This window comes from Athene cunicularia (genome assembly GCF_003259725.1).
Source record: "Athene cunicularia isolate RWA chromosome Z unlocalized genomic scaffold, athCun1 chrZ_part1, whole genome shotgun sequence".
NCBI lineage: Eukaryota > Metazoa > Chordata > Aves > Strigiformes > Strigidae > Athene > Athene cunicularia.
Window position 1 is genome coordinate 25571574 of NW_020799142.1, and position 13853 is coordinate 25585426.

At 50.8% G+C, this 13853-nt stretch overlaps 1 protein-coding gene across 6 annotated transcripts in view; it reads right to left on the bottom strand.

The window, feature by feature from the left end:
- RUSC2 (RUN and SH3 domain containing 2) overlaps positions 1-13853 on the bottom strand; it is a 57162-nt gene that overhangs the window by 11099 nt on the left and 32210 nt on the right. For 4 of the 6 annotated variants that reach the window (XM_026865453.1, XM_026865451.1, XM_026865454.1 and 1 more), the window contains 4 exons: positions 6614-8692; positions 3730-4515; positions 3009-3209; positions 1655-1798 (listed from right to left, as the gene is read on the bottom strand). In XM_026865453.1, coding sequence (XP_026721254.1) covers positions 1655-1798; positions 3009-3209; positions 3730-4515; positions 6614-8585 — 3103 coding nt within the window. In that variant the 5' untranslated portion in view covers positions 8586-8692. The remainder of the gene's footprint in view (positions 1-1654; positions 1799-3008; positions 3210-3729; positions 4516-6613; positions 8693-13853) is intronic. The other 2 variants (XM_026865455.1, XM_026865456.1) reach the window with 2 other exon arrangements.

Below are 13853 nucleotides of genomic sequence, written 5' to 3' on the forward strand. Positions count from 1 at the left end.
CCTTGAGGGAGCAGAGATGGGGTCTGAGGCAATGAGTCTTTTGCTGCTTTGATCTGACAGGGTGGCAGAGCAGAAGACATGCATATGGCAAGCTATGTAATGACTTTCTTTAACAAGCCATTGGTGGGTAAGCTGATACCTGCATCAGTCTGATGCAAGAACAGAAGTGGAATGCAGGGGAAAGCTGCCATGTGCTAATCACCAACACACAGCTTACAAAGGCATGGGAAACTTTCTGCACATTTCTGCAAGCCTTCTGACAGCACTAAGCTGTGTGGTGTGGTTGACACTCTGGAGGGAAGGGATGTGCTATCCAGAGGCACCTGGACAGGCTGGAGAGGTGGGCCCATAGGAACCTCATGAAGTTCAACAAGGCCAAGTGCAAGGTCCTGCACATGGGTTGGGGCAATCCCAAGCCCAAATACAGGCTGGGGGATGAGTTGATTGAGAGCAGCTCTGTGGAGGAGGACTCCAGCATATTGGTGGATGGAAAACTCACCATGAGCCAGTAATGCATGCTCTCAGCCCAGAAAGTCAACCATGTCCTGGGCTGCATCAAGAGAAACATGGCCAGTAGGGCGAGAGAGGGGACTTTCCCTGTGCTGTGTCCAGCTCTGGGCTCCCCAGCATAAGAAAGACATGGACCTGCTCACAGTCCAGAGGAGGCCACGAAGATGACCAGGGGGCTGGAGCACCTCCCCTGTGAGGACAGGCTGAGAGTTGGGGGTGTTCAGCATGGAGACGAAAAGGCTTTGGGGAAGACCTTATGGTGCTCTTCCAGTACTTAAAGGGGCTACAGGAAAGATGAGGAGGGACTCTTTATCAGGGGGTGTAGGGATAGGACAGAAGTTAACAGTTTTAAACTGAAAGAGGGTAGATTTACATTAGATATAAGGAAGAAATCCTTTACAGTGAGGGTGGTGAGACATTGGCACAGGTTGCCCAGAGAAGCTGTGGCTGCCCCCTCCCTGGCAGTGTTCAAGGCCAGGCTGGATGGGGCTTTGAGTAACTGGGTCTGGTGGAAGGTGTCCCTGCCCATGGCAGGGGGGGTGGAACTGGATGATCTTTAAGGTCCCTCTTCTATGACTATGATCCCTTGCCTCTGAAATTATACTAAGTCATCTGTCAACAACCCAGTTCCCAACCCTGCCTCTAGCATGGGTCTTATTACAGCCATATCTTGTCCTGCTTTGGAATCCTTTCTCTGACCCTTTTACATAAACAATTTCCCATGTAGGACACAACAGATTTTTAACCTAAATTACAAAATCTCAGGCTAGCACATCTGCAGCATCATACAGATACACAGGTCTACACTTCATACTGAGACAGGGGTGGCAGCAGGTCCTGCCTTAGGGTCGTATGTGCCTGCCTGCTTTCTCTGCCCTTTCTTGTGGACGTAAGCTCCTTTCTAATCGTAACTCCTGGGACAAGGAGCTCAAACATATTCCATGGCACACTGCATGGTGCAGAGAACACAAGAACCTGGCATGGAAACAGCCATCAGTCCAGGCAGACACACAGTTATGATGCTACAGTAGAGAAGGGCAGGGAAATAAACCATTATGTCTACAGAGATGAGACAGAGAGAAGCACTGTTCACCTTACGCTGTGCTACACCACACTCTTGCCCATGAGAGATGCACGGACTCACCCTTCTTCTGCAGCAAGTCAATGGAGATGGACTCTGTGTTGCCATCTGGGGAGAGGCAGAACTCAGCGGGGGGTTTCTCTGCTAGCGAGAAGTAGTCAGGGAAAAAGTCAGTGTAGGTAAGCTGGAGTTGCCTCATAGACTGTCCTGCAGGGCCAAGACAATGGGAAGAAGAATCAGTCCCAAACCCTTATACCAAAGTCTCTCCCACAGTATTTGCTTTTCCAAGAAGCAACCTGCACCAGCAGCAGTCTTCACCCCAGCCTGTTCACAGCTGTGACAGCAAGGCTACAGGCTTGTTACTCGCCCAGCAATGGTTCGTAACGTGAGTCTGTACCCCACAGCCCACTCAACATCTAGCTCCAGCTTGACTGGGGGCCCACGGGCACTGGAGGGTGCTGTAGGAGGTTCACCCTCATGGGCTTGTGCCAAGGGTAACCTCGCTGCACCAGACTCTCAAGGCTGCTGTGCAGATAGCCCCAACAAGTGGGATCAAAAGCAGAGCACAGAGAGAACCCCTACTTGTCACACACAGGCATGGACATGAAACAAACTACATGTCTTCTGCCTGGCCCCTGGGATGATCTCTGTTTTCAAAAGGAGACTTCTTCAGGAGTCTTTCGTGTACTCAATTTCCACCTGGCTGATTCCCCAGCTCTGTGCTAGGCACCTTCCCATGAAGGAGGGGTGGAGAAACTGTGTTGGCAGAGTGAGGTGTAGAGCTTTGTGGAATTCCCTCCATGACTTGAGGCTGGCCTGCAGAACGCTCTCCCTCCCACAGATAGACCACACTGCTCTTCCCAGAGGACTCTCAAAAGTTCAGCCAGAAGCAACCTGCCCCTCTCAGCCCTTCCTGCATAGGTCTTGGAGGACAAGGAAGCCCTTAAGGGAAAAGCATGGAGAACACAGAGCCCCATGGAGCCCCACAGTGTTGCCAGCTGCCCCATGAAAGCTACAGCCCAGCACCTAGCATGCTGCCAGGGTTGGGATGGATGGGCAGACATTGTGGGGCACAGACAGGAGATATCCAAGGGCCACAACTCCTGAGACATGAACTACAAGATGGACACAGTCCAGGAGCACTTGCTGAATTTTGAGCAGGCTCTTGGGCCATTTCCTTTCCCCTTCAATCCAGCCCAGAGCTAGATGACTCCTCTCAGCTTGTAGAGAAGGGAGTCTCCACAGATTGTACCCATCCGTGAGTTAATTTTCACCTTCCTCTTGTACCCCTCAGCCTCACTGTGAGCAGATACATCATCCCTCCCACTTGGAGTAGGCAAAGCTGTGATAAAGCCAGGCTGAACCTGAGCCCCAAGGTCACCTCGCAAGACCCCCCCAGCAGAAAGGTGGTGCGCACCGTTCAGCTTGCAGTGGAAATGGCTGGTGTTGAGAGTGCCAGGGAGCTCAAAGATGGGGTTTCCCCGGTTCAGCCGAGGCTCTTGCTGCCTCCTGTCTAGGCTGCCTGCTAAGCTGGGCAGCCCTGAAACACGATCCAGACCCAGGGGGTTCCTCCGCCTGTACTCCCGCCACTTCAGCGCTTGGGGAGAGAGGTGGTTCGCTAGGATGCCGCAGGCAGTGAGCACCAGATGGGAGGATGTGAGCAAATGAGAGGATGTGAAGGGGAAATGGAGAGAGAGAGAGGATGAGAAAGAAGACAGAGAGACAGCACATTAGTTAAAAGTCCAACAGCATTTCAGGACGTTAGCACACACACATGGAGGGAGGTGGAGGCCACAGCCTGGCAGGGCAGGGCAGGAGCCTGCGTGGCCTTGTGGCTGTAGGCACAGAGAGAGCACGTTTGGGGTGCAAGCACCTGGCATGGGGTGCTGCAAGATCAGCAAACTACACTGCCCTCTCAGAGGCACAGTGTAGAAGTTGGGACTGGAGGGACACACTCTTAGTGTAGGACTTTCTTTTGCAGGCAAAGTGATGGTAGGGGCTGATGGGTACTGCAGTACCCAGATGCAATTTCGCTCCAGGCTGTGGCTGTAAGAGAGGGTGGTACTATAGGGAGCAGCCACAGGTATGGGAAGCTGGGGATGTTCCAGACAAGCATGTCCTGGTGGATGGATACCTACCATTGAGGGGCCGTATTCCCATGCTGCTCAGGGGACCAGAGCTGCTGGTCTCACTGCCACTTCTCCAGTGGGGATCTGCATGGCCTCCCACTCTGCTCAAGGGCATACCACCCACAGAGAGAGGTGGGAGGGACCCGCTGTGGAGTCGGTACTCAGAGAGTTGTGGACTTGGCTCCAGCGCTGCCTCCTTCTTGGGAACCGGCTTGGGGTCTTCCTTTTGCCTCAGGGCATCAGCTTTGGTGGCTTCAGAGGGCTGCATGGCACTGACAGCAGGGGAAGACCTCGTGGGAAGCAGGCTAGCGGAGATGGGGCAGGATCTGCTCCTGGGAGGCTGGCTCTCTCCAGCTCTCTCTGCGGTGGGCGAGGAAGAAGAGTCCACGCTTTGAAAGAAAGGCACGTTGCATCGCACAGGAGAGTAACTCCCCAGGGGGGATGGTCGGGTTGTCTCAGGGGCAGGTTTCTTAATGCAGCCATCAGTGTGGGAGGCAGCTCCGTCCACTGAGCGCTGGGTCAGGAGCGTGCTGTGGGCTTGGCTCCCCCTCAACGCTGCCTGCTCTGCTGAGGTGGCCGAGGCTGAGGACTGGGAATTGGAGATCTGCTGGCTGGCAGGCCGGTTGCTGGACAAGCTGTAGAGTTGGGAAAGGCTGGAGGCAAAATGGCTGTGCAGGGCACGGGCCTTGGGTGGCTTGCTGAAATGGTGCTGGAAAACAAACGGCTGGATGGGCAGAGTCGTGGGACGCTGGTCCTTGCTGTAGCGTACCACAGGCTTGCTGTCTGTGCCACCACCTTTGGGGAGAGAAAGGGGGACAAAATGTGAGGATGGGCAGAGGACAACAATCATGAGCCTGGCAGATTGCAGGCAAAAGGGAATGTGCTCTCAACTGCAGGAAGAAGAGATCAGCTAGAGGTCAGTGACAGATGCAGGGTGGTTCGAGTCTGAACTGGTTACAGACCTCATGAGCTGGCAAAGTAAAGACACGTGGCCCCAAATGCAGTGTTTCCAGATGTTGACAGCTGTCTGGAAGAGTAAAGTGCTGCACCAGGAGCTCATGTCTCCTGGTAGGGTCACCAGCTTCACATCCCTTCCCCATCCCTTGGTCCCAGGACAGCACAATGTAATTTTCCCAAGTGCCTGCTCTTGACCTGTCTCTGTCCAGGCAGTACCACAAAGACATGGCCCAACGTGTTGTGATACAACCAGATTTCTTATCCCAAAGGACTGTTCCCTCCCATGTGTGCTGAGAACTCACCCAGCTGAGCACAAGCATTACATATGCAATAGCACTGCAGTTCTGCATCTGACATTGCACTCAGTGCTGTCAGGAAGGCTGCTTGCTTCCCCTTCTCCTCTTTTTAATCCTGTAACTGTCCCCGCTCTGAACACACAGGTACCTTCATCCCCCTGCCTATACAAGACCTAAGCAGGGTGTCCCTAAATAAATCAGGATCACAGCAGAAACAGGAGAGCTTCCAAACCTGGAAAGCACAGGTCTGCTCCAGCAAATGATGGACACAGATGTCCTAAGGGAGTGTGCTGGGCTGATCTCCTATGTGTGCATGCCTCCAGCTCTTGCTGGGGCCACAATATCCTGAGGTACACAGCTGAAGCATGACACAGGGTGCACTCAGTGCACCACACACAACACTGGATGCACACGCAGGACTGACTGAGATCCCTGATTACCAGCCACGCTGGATCCCAGTGCAGTGTGGCACCTTCTCCCTTGCTTCCCCCCAACTCCTCCAGCACACAGCAAATACTGGGATGCAGGACCCATCCCAAGCACAGCCCTGGTGTTACCCACTGCCTGTGGGGCGAGTCAGGCCCTTCTCCCTATAGCTAGCTTTTAACAGGGCTTGCTTTCCCTCTAGCCCTTCCTCAGACCCTCTAGGCTTGCATGCTGCTCTCAGCTTGAGTAAGGGAGCTCTGCCCCTAACTCCAGCTGCAGGCAGGAGCTTTTCTGCACATGTTCTTCCTATTTCCTGCCAGAATTCTTCAGAGCATTCAATGGAGACAGTCTGGCCCTTGGCATGTTAGGGGCTATCTACTGCAGCGGTCTGGTCACAGGCACTTCAGCCAGGCTCTTACTTGTGAAGCAGATACAAGAACTGCCTAGCACAGAGACAGCTGTCTGCTGCCATGCTGGAGAAATGGCCATACCTCTGATGGGGCTGTTGCACAGCTTCCTCACCAGGTCAAGCAATGGCAGTATCATGGTGCAAAGCAACACCTATATTTCAGGCTTTTCTACAGAGAGAACTGTAACAATTACCCTCCATAGGATCCTCTGTTGCAGTCCAATGCACTGTGGAGGATATGACCAGGATATTCCAGCAGAGACACACAACTGGTACAATCTCTGCAGGACTGAGGCTGTAAGTCCTGGCAGAGACTGTGTGAGCTCCCTGACCCTGCACTGAGAGGAGACTGCTGGCTACGCCTCTTCCCTCTCCACCTCTGCCCTATGCAGCTCCAAAGAAAAAAGGCTAAAAACTAGTCAATGTTCCCCTTCCCTTTATTTGCTGGGAATGTGACTCTGCTGAGCATCTTTACATCTCTTAGAAGCTAAAGTTGTGTGATTGTCATGGACTGGAAGGGAGACCAAGCTGCACAGATCCTAAGTGCTAATGTCATGTCCTCTCTCACAAGATATGAGAGGTTTGTACAAAACCTCACGAGGTTTTTAGAAATTAAATGACAAGACACTTGCACTGATCTGGGTCTGAAATAAGCACAGCAGGGCTCTGTCCCAGGGACTGGTACATCAGAAAACAAACTGCACAGGCACTGGTCTCCCACTGCCATGTAGATTCCTCTGCTGCTCCCCTCATGTCCCAAAGAACATCCCTTCTTTCTTCCATTCTGCCTAGTTTGGCTCCTTACCGTCTGCTCGGGCTCTAACATCTCTTTGTCCGTGGCCACTGGCAGAGCCACCCGAGAAGCTGGCATCTGCCTCCGTCAGCAGGGAGATAGAGGCTTGCTCACCTGCCCCATGCCCACTGGGGACCTTCTCACTGGAGACAGAGTCTTTGGTGGAACACAAAGCCTGGCTGTCCCCAAAAGCATGATTCAAACAGAAGCCCTCGCAGCTCCTGTTCAGGCCATGGACGAAGGGCATGGGTGGAAGACTCTGGCTGCGGCGAGCTCTTTCTTCAAGGAAGGCTGGGCAATCCCGCTGTGTCTCAGGGATAGGGGAGAACTCCAGGGAGGAATCACCACTGGACCGGAGTGGTGGTGAGGTGCCATTTTTTTTCCGGCCTTTAGCCAGTTCAGCAAAAGATGTCACTCGCTTTGGGGGAGAACTCTGGATGGGTATTGCTGGACTTTCACTCAGCTTGACTGGACAGCTCACCATGCGCTCCAAGGAGCCCAGCCTGTTGCTGGGGCTCCTGTCCAGGTTCTGATCATAGCTCCTGGAGCGCTGCCGGCTTGTGTTGAGGTTAGGTGGTGACACATTCACATAGACCTGACCCTCAATCATGTTCTGGGTAGATTCTCCCTTTGCCTCTTCTTCACTGCATTCCACATTGTTTTCTTCTTGTGTCAGGTCAGGCCTTCTAAACAGATAGTATTCAGTGGGCTGGGCTGGGCTACCTTTGGTATGGTCTTCCGAGCAGCTAGTTATGGAAGATCCTGCCGGGCTGGGGGATGACTGGGAAGACAAGTCACATGTGACTAACTTATAATAATTCTGAGTAGCCACAACAAGCCGTGCTTGGCTCTGAAAGCAGGCAGTGAGGTCTGAGCTCTCCGAAGTGCAAGGCTCACAGTGGAGGTGGTAGGAGTTGCAGTTAGCATCAAGGACAGGTGAGGAGGAGTGTTGACACCCACACACTTTCCCTGCACTCTCTGGGTGATGTGACTCGCAAGACATCTTGGATTCTGTGGGTGATGAATGCAAATCCAGGTAAAAAGCTCCTGTGTCTGAGTGGCTGCAGAAGGAAGAGTCACAGGACAGGTTGGCTGAATTCAGGTTAGATCGAGATTGGCCATTCATTTTGTTGTAGAGAGCACTGAAATTCACCAGCACCCCATCAGAGCTGTTGCAGGAAGAGTCGCTGATGTAGCCCATCTGTTGGTCTATCATTTCTGACTGACTTGATGAACTGTAGCAACGGCAGTGCTGGAGCTCTGAGCTGGAACAGCTGCATGACCGGCTGTGCAGGGCATCCTGATTCCTCAGTGATTCACCTGTGTTCTGGTTCCACTCCTGGTCACCACCATCAAAGGAGAAGCAGGAGGAGCTGCCACGACGGCAGCTGCATTCATCCAGATCCATGCGTTCTGAGGCCTGATGGCACCTGTTTGCGTTGTTCCTCTTCTGGACATCATCGCTGCTGATTTTGTCCTCTTGCCCGTCTACCACACCAGACCGGCTGGCCATGTTCCAGGATTTCACAATGTGGTTGGAGTCGTGGAGGTGGAAAGGGGGCAAGGCCAGCTCGTGCAGATGAAAGGCAGGTTTGCCAGCCACAAGTGAGTTGTGAAGGTGAAAAGATTTTTGACCCAGGTCATCCCCAAAAATGCTGAGGTCTTCGCCCTCACTCAGCAGGAAAGGGTTGTGTCGCTTACTGACACTAGGGACAATCAAATCCCTCGCTTTGCCTTCTTTGTTGTCCGAGGCCTCTGCTGAGGCTTCAGAGGTCTGGAGAAAGCTGCTGTACACCAAGGAGTCAGTCTGTGAAAGGTCTCTGTCTGGAAGGGCAGAGGTCCGAGTAATGCTGAGCTCAGGCTGGCAGAAGGGGTTGGTCCTTTTGCTCATGGAGCAGCACTGTCTGTCAGGGACCTGGCAATGGACCAGGGGAATGTGATGGACAATCAGCGTCTCACCAGTCAGCTTGGGTGGACTATCCATGGTGAGCAATGATCTTCAGGACATCCGTTAAGCTGGTGCTACCCATGGACAGGTAGGGCTGCACATGAGAGGCAGGGAGGATACTTCTCATGAGGGAATTCAGATACCTAGAGAGATAAAAACACCAAGGAAGTCACCTTTCAGCAAAGGCAGTGACTGTTTAAAACATCATTGGTTTGACTAAAGACTTTACATGTTGACAAGGACCAGACTGGTCCCTGTCAGCACAAGTACCTGAGCACAAGGTCCTGAGTTGTTCTTCTTCAGAGAAAGCATCACAATGTAAAGACAAACAAAACCCCTGCCTGCAGATGCCTTGGACAACACTTGTGCTTCCAGCTGACCCCTCTCAAACTTATCTGAAGTGAATAACTGATTTCACTCAAGTGGCCAAAGGGCTGCACAGGCTTTGGGCCAAAAGAAGACATCACTGTGGATGGCAGCATGTAGTTCACAGGAAAACACACAGATAGCACAGGATCTGAAAGAAACTGCTGCACTCTGATGAGAGCAGTCCCTCTTCTCACACTGTATTAAATATCTTTGCCTCCCTCTAGGTACCATGAACTCTTCTTTAAGGACCAAACACTGAATTGCACTGCCAGGCCTTGCAACGTTAGAGACTGGAACAGGAAAGCAGCAACAACCATTCCTCTCCAAAATCCAGGAGCCCCATGAAGTCCTGAGCTCTTTAAATGGCACCAGGGGAACATGCCAAAGTATGCAACTACTTATGCACACAAGGGCCTCTCATGTGAAAAGGAGTGGATGACTTCAGTGGGGCCATGGGGAAGCACTGGTGATGGTTAAGTAGGTCCCACACAGCACACTGCCTTCTGCTGATCTTTTGCTGATGATTAGGCCTCAGCTCAAACTGATTCTTCCTGTGGTCTGGGGTGTCTGGTTCACAGGTCTGTGACACTGTGCCACATTATCTATAGCACCTACCTGCTTTTCTTACTGACATCTGCACTTCACAACAGTACAACGGCTACAGTCCACAGGAGTCATAGAGGCAGGGCACAAAGAGCCCCACTGCCTCAGTGTTCAGTAAACAGCAGGTTTGCATAAAGCTAGAATATGGTCACCAGCATCTAATACGGGAGAGCAGAGAACACGTTCATTCTTCCTTCCCCATTTAACCCAGAGGTCCAGCCTGCAAGTGCCTCCAGGACGGTCTGAAGGCCTCTTGCCTTCCCTTCTGAAAGGGAATGAAGGGGCTCAAACAAATGAATTTCTGACAATTATTAAGACTGAACTGTGATGTATGAAAGCTTTGCTTGCATTTTGCTTCGTTTGTTTCTCAAGGACTCCTGCTTCTCAACTGTTTCCTTAGGTCTCTTTGTTTAGGTAAGACTAAAACACTCATTAGGCTCCCTGCATAAATCACTGATAGCAGACTGACAGCCTTTAGTGGACACTTGGGCAACTCCTAGAGTGAGTTAAGGGGGGCTCAAACAAAGAGACACAGAGACCCTACTATAGGGAAAATGATTCTGTTGATTCAGGAGGGATACACCTGTACTTCACAGCGCACGCTCTGGAAAGAGGGCCAACCACTGTGAAGAAAACTTCTTCCCTCGACCACCGAAGACCCTCACTGTATTTTCACTATGCATGCTTGGACTATGTAAATGAATTCCAGGAACTCATTATCATAAGACACCCCTTTCCAGGAAATCTAATGAATATGTATGATTTGTGTGTATGTAAACCGATGCCCCTTGCTAATTCATTGAAGCCCTTATGGTGGAGAATCCCCAGGGTGACCCCAACGCTGCTAATAAAGAACACCTGCTTAACAGTTATAATGGATTCTGACTGTTATTTTCTTTATTTCAATGGCATAAGAATAGTAATTGAAAAATGCTAAAATAAATAATCAGAATAAGTACTTTCCTCCCACGCATAGTAGTGTTTCTCACAGACACAGGATGATGCTGGCAGGAAAAAAATATAAAGATGGAAACGGACACAGTGTTTACAGTAAACACTCAATGATGTAAAAGTTAATGCTAACACCAGTGTTAGCGAACAGGCAAGTCTGAGATCTAGACTCAGACCTACAATGAGGGGTATACTCACCCTCATGTCTGTTTCTGCGGGGGTGCTTCACACAGAATTAGGCTCTGAAGTAGAAATGTCACCTCAACCACGTGGAGTTTATCCAGCTGGACTACTGTGCGACCCTAAACTCTCCCCCACCTATAGCCTCCCTAATGCCTGTATCACCCTTCACTCCCCTTTCAGTGACTCTAGCTCCTTTCCCACAGCCACTGTCGCAGGGGCTGAAATGAGTGAGTCCGTCCTCAGCCTGGTTCCTGGGGGAAGATCTTTTCCATCAGGGATTCTCGAGATCACATTGTTCAAGAACTACTGTGGGTAACAGCAGCTCCTGACTCTGTGTCTTACACACACAGAGACATGCTGAAAGTGGTGTTCTACAGCTGAGGCAGCGCCCATGCCTCATTTTGGGCCTTGTGCACTATTGATGGTTCACGTAGCAGCAGGAGCCCCTATTTATCCTGCCTCCCTGCCCCCCCTGCCAGCATTACAGTTAAAAAGCTGGTCCTCCAGTGCCTATCTGCTCATGCAGGCCTCCCCTGATCTTGTTACTGCCTTTGTAGCTGATCAGAGTGCTTAGGTCCCATCTCTTCATGAGGTTTTGCTGTATTTTGAGTGTTGCCACAATGCAACCACTTGAAAAGCATAATTTTGAAGATACAGACCGTGATGACAGCACACTTCACTGCTGAAGCCTTGGGTCTCTGCTGCCTCTAGGAAATGGCTGCTTGGAGCCGGCTCCCAGCACCAGCATTGATCTGCTGACAAGCCCCGCTGAGCAACACACGCTTCACGTTGGTGCAGAAGCTGCTGTCGGAGGACAAGGCTTGCACAGGCACACTGTGACATTTGACAACAAAATGTCAAGAGAGCTGACAGCCACCACTTCCCAGCTGTCTCTCTGGAGCTCTGGCTGCAACATGGAACTCTGCCCAGCTATTTGGTTTCAGCAGCAGCACAGGCTCCCTGGGCAGACTGTGATTCACTGGCTGTCACAGATGCTGCAGCAGACAGATGCCCACTCTACCTGCACCCGCAGCCTGCTCCCAGCACACAGCTCTGAGGTCCAGTATCACAGGTGGCATGCAGCCAGTTCCTGCTGGGATCCATTCTAACAGCTTCCCTAGGGATAAGCATGACTTTTTTTTCTGCCCTAGATACCCCTCCTCTCTCCCTTGGGACATCTCTTCCACCTTCCTCCTGTCTTAGGGATTCAGGGAGGTTGGCAATGGCACTGCCCGCGCAGGGATTATTCAGTTCCCAACACTAAAGCATCCTCCCTGGCCACACCATCCCTTCACTCTCCCTCCCTGATTCTGGAAGACCATAGAAGGATCCTCCCACTCCCTATTCGGGGTCTGGTAGGCTGACATTGACACTGGGGCATAAAATCCAGCAAGCAGAGTAGCTTCAGATTCTGATGGATTTCATCAGCTCTTTGTAAAGCCCTCACAGCCTTTTGCAGGAGGAATTTTCTAGATGTGGATAAGCAGTCTGTACCTGAACACTTTTTGCCAAATCACTTCATTCTTCTTATTTATCATTTGCAATAGCACAAGCCCACGGTGTGCTGAATCCTATTCAAATACAATAGCAAACACAGCACCCAGAAAAGCGTACCACGGCAGTGCAAGGCAAAGAGCAACGCAGGGGAGCACCATAACTCTAGACACATCAGTTCAAAAGCCATTTTAATGGCAAATGTCAAAATTCTTTGCCTTCTCCTACTGACATCTGTTTCTAGATGGGAAATACAGGTTATTTATTCAGTCAGCTCTTTCTTGAGGTGCTAAGGGTTACTTGGAGAAGGTGGGCACCTGATGTTCATTACCTGTCAATGCTTCATTCCAGTCAAGATAATACAGAGCAGAGAAGGACGGCTTTTTTGTGAGACACCTATGGTGTGGTGTGGAATTGCTCATGAATGCTTGTATCCACATGTGTGTATATATATGTATACACATGATAAAAACTCCTTAGCTGCAACAAAGCTCTAGCTAAGTAGGAGGTGAGTGTTGAGCAACAAAGGATGGTTTGGCTGATCTGAGAGCCACCTGCCAAGCCATGTCTGTGCTTTAGAAAGGAGGCAGCATACTGCAGATAACAGGGGCATGCAGCACCTTGCAGACCTGAGCCCTTCAGGCTCTGCACTTCATGTTTTGTTAAGTCTTTGAGCACTACAGAGGGGCTCCCAAATCCCTCCTCTGTCAAACCCTCAAAGACTGAGGACACTGGGCTAACTTAAGGGTGGTTGGTGCAGCTGCATAGCTTCTGGAGTACAACCTCTTGTCTCTGCAACCCTGCTGAGGAGATGCAGAAGCCGTCAGAGTTGGCTCCAAACTGGCCAATTAGAGGGGGCTGGTGCAAATACCAGCCTTGCCTCCAAGTGTTGATGCGTAGAGGTGTGGTGGTCACATACCACCAGGCATACCCTGCTATCTGTTACCGATCCAGCCACACTTTTGGAGTTCCATTGCTGATTGCTTAATACCCTGCTTTGACCAGCGCTGTCAGCTGCACATGTGGGGCAACAGGGTTTAACACAGCAACACAAGTTTCCTCCTAAAATGTAATGCAATACTGGGGAAGGCATGCAGAAATTTAATAAATAAATGTGATTTAAATGGAAAAAGATTGTACATATAGCATGGAGGATGAACAGACAGGAACAATATTATCAGAACTGTCAGCTGGAGGCAATGCTGGCTTTCTGGAGGCTGGCTTTTCTGAACAGATCACCGTTTCTACAAATCTCACTTGCTTCATCTATGAAACTGAAAGCCCAATGGAAACCTTTAACTGTGAGGGTTCTTGCTACCTCTTTCTGAATGGATATTATTTCACTGCCATCATCTTCCTCAGATGGACCAAGATCCATTATGTGACTCAAGGGTGAAAAATGAAAAAACAGGGTTAAAAGCTGGACATTGAGGTTCACAGATGAAACTGCAAAAATCCTTTTGTAGGGTTGTTCCACACGAATCCCTGACTCTTACAGAGCATTTGCATTAACACGCCTGAAGAAACCACACAGCTCTACAAAACAAACACAAAAACAAACACAAAGGAGAAATACTGCAAAAAGCAACATCTGTGTGACCCTGCAGACAGAGGCACAATACAGACATCTCCTCTTTGCTCCACAGGGAGAGATCTGTTCAGTTTACTCCCTGTAAGTCTACACGAATCCAAACTGAAAGCCAC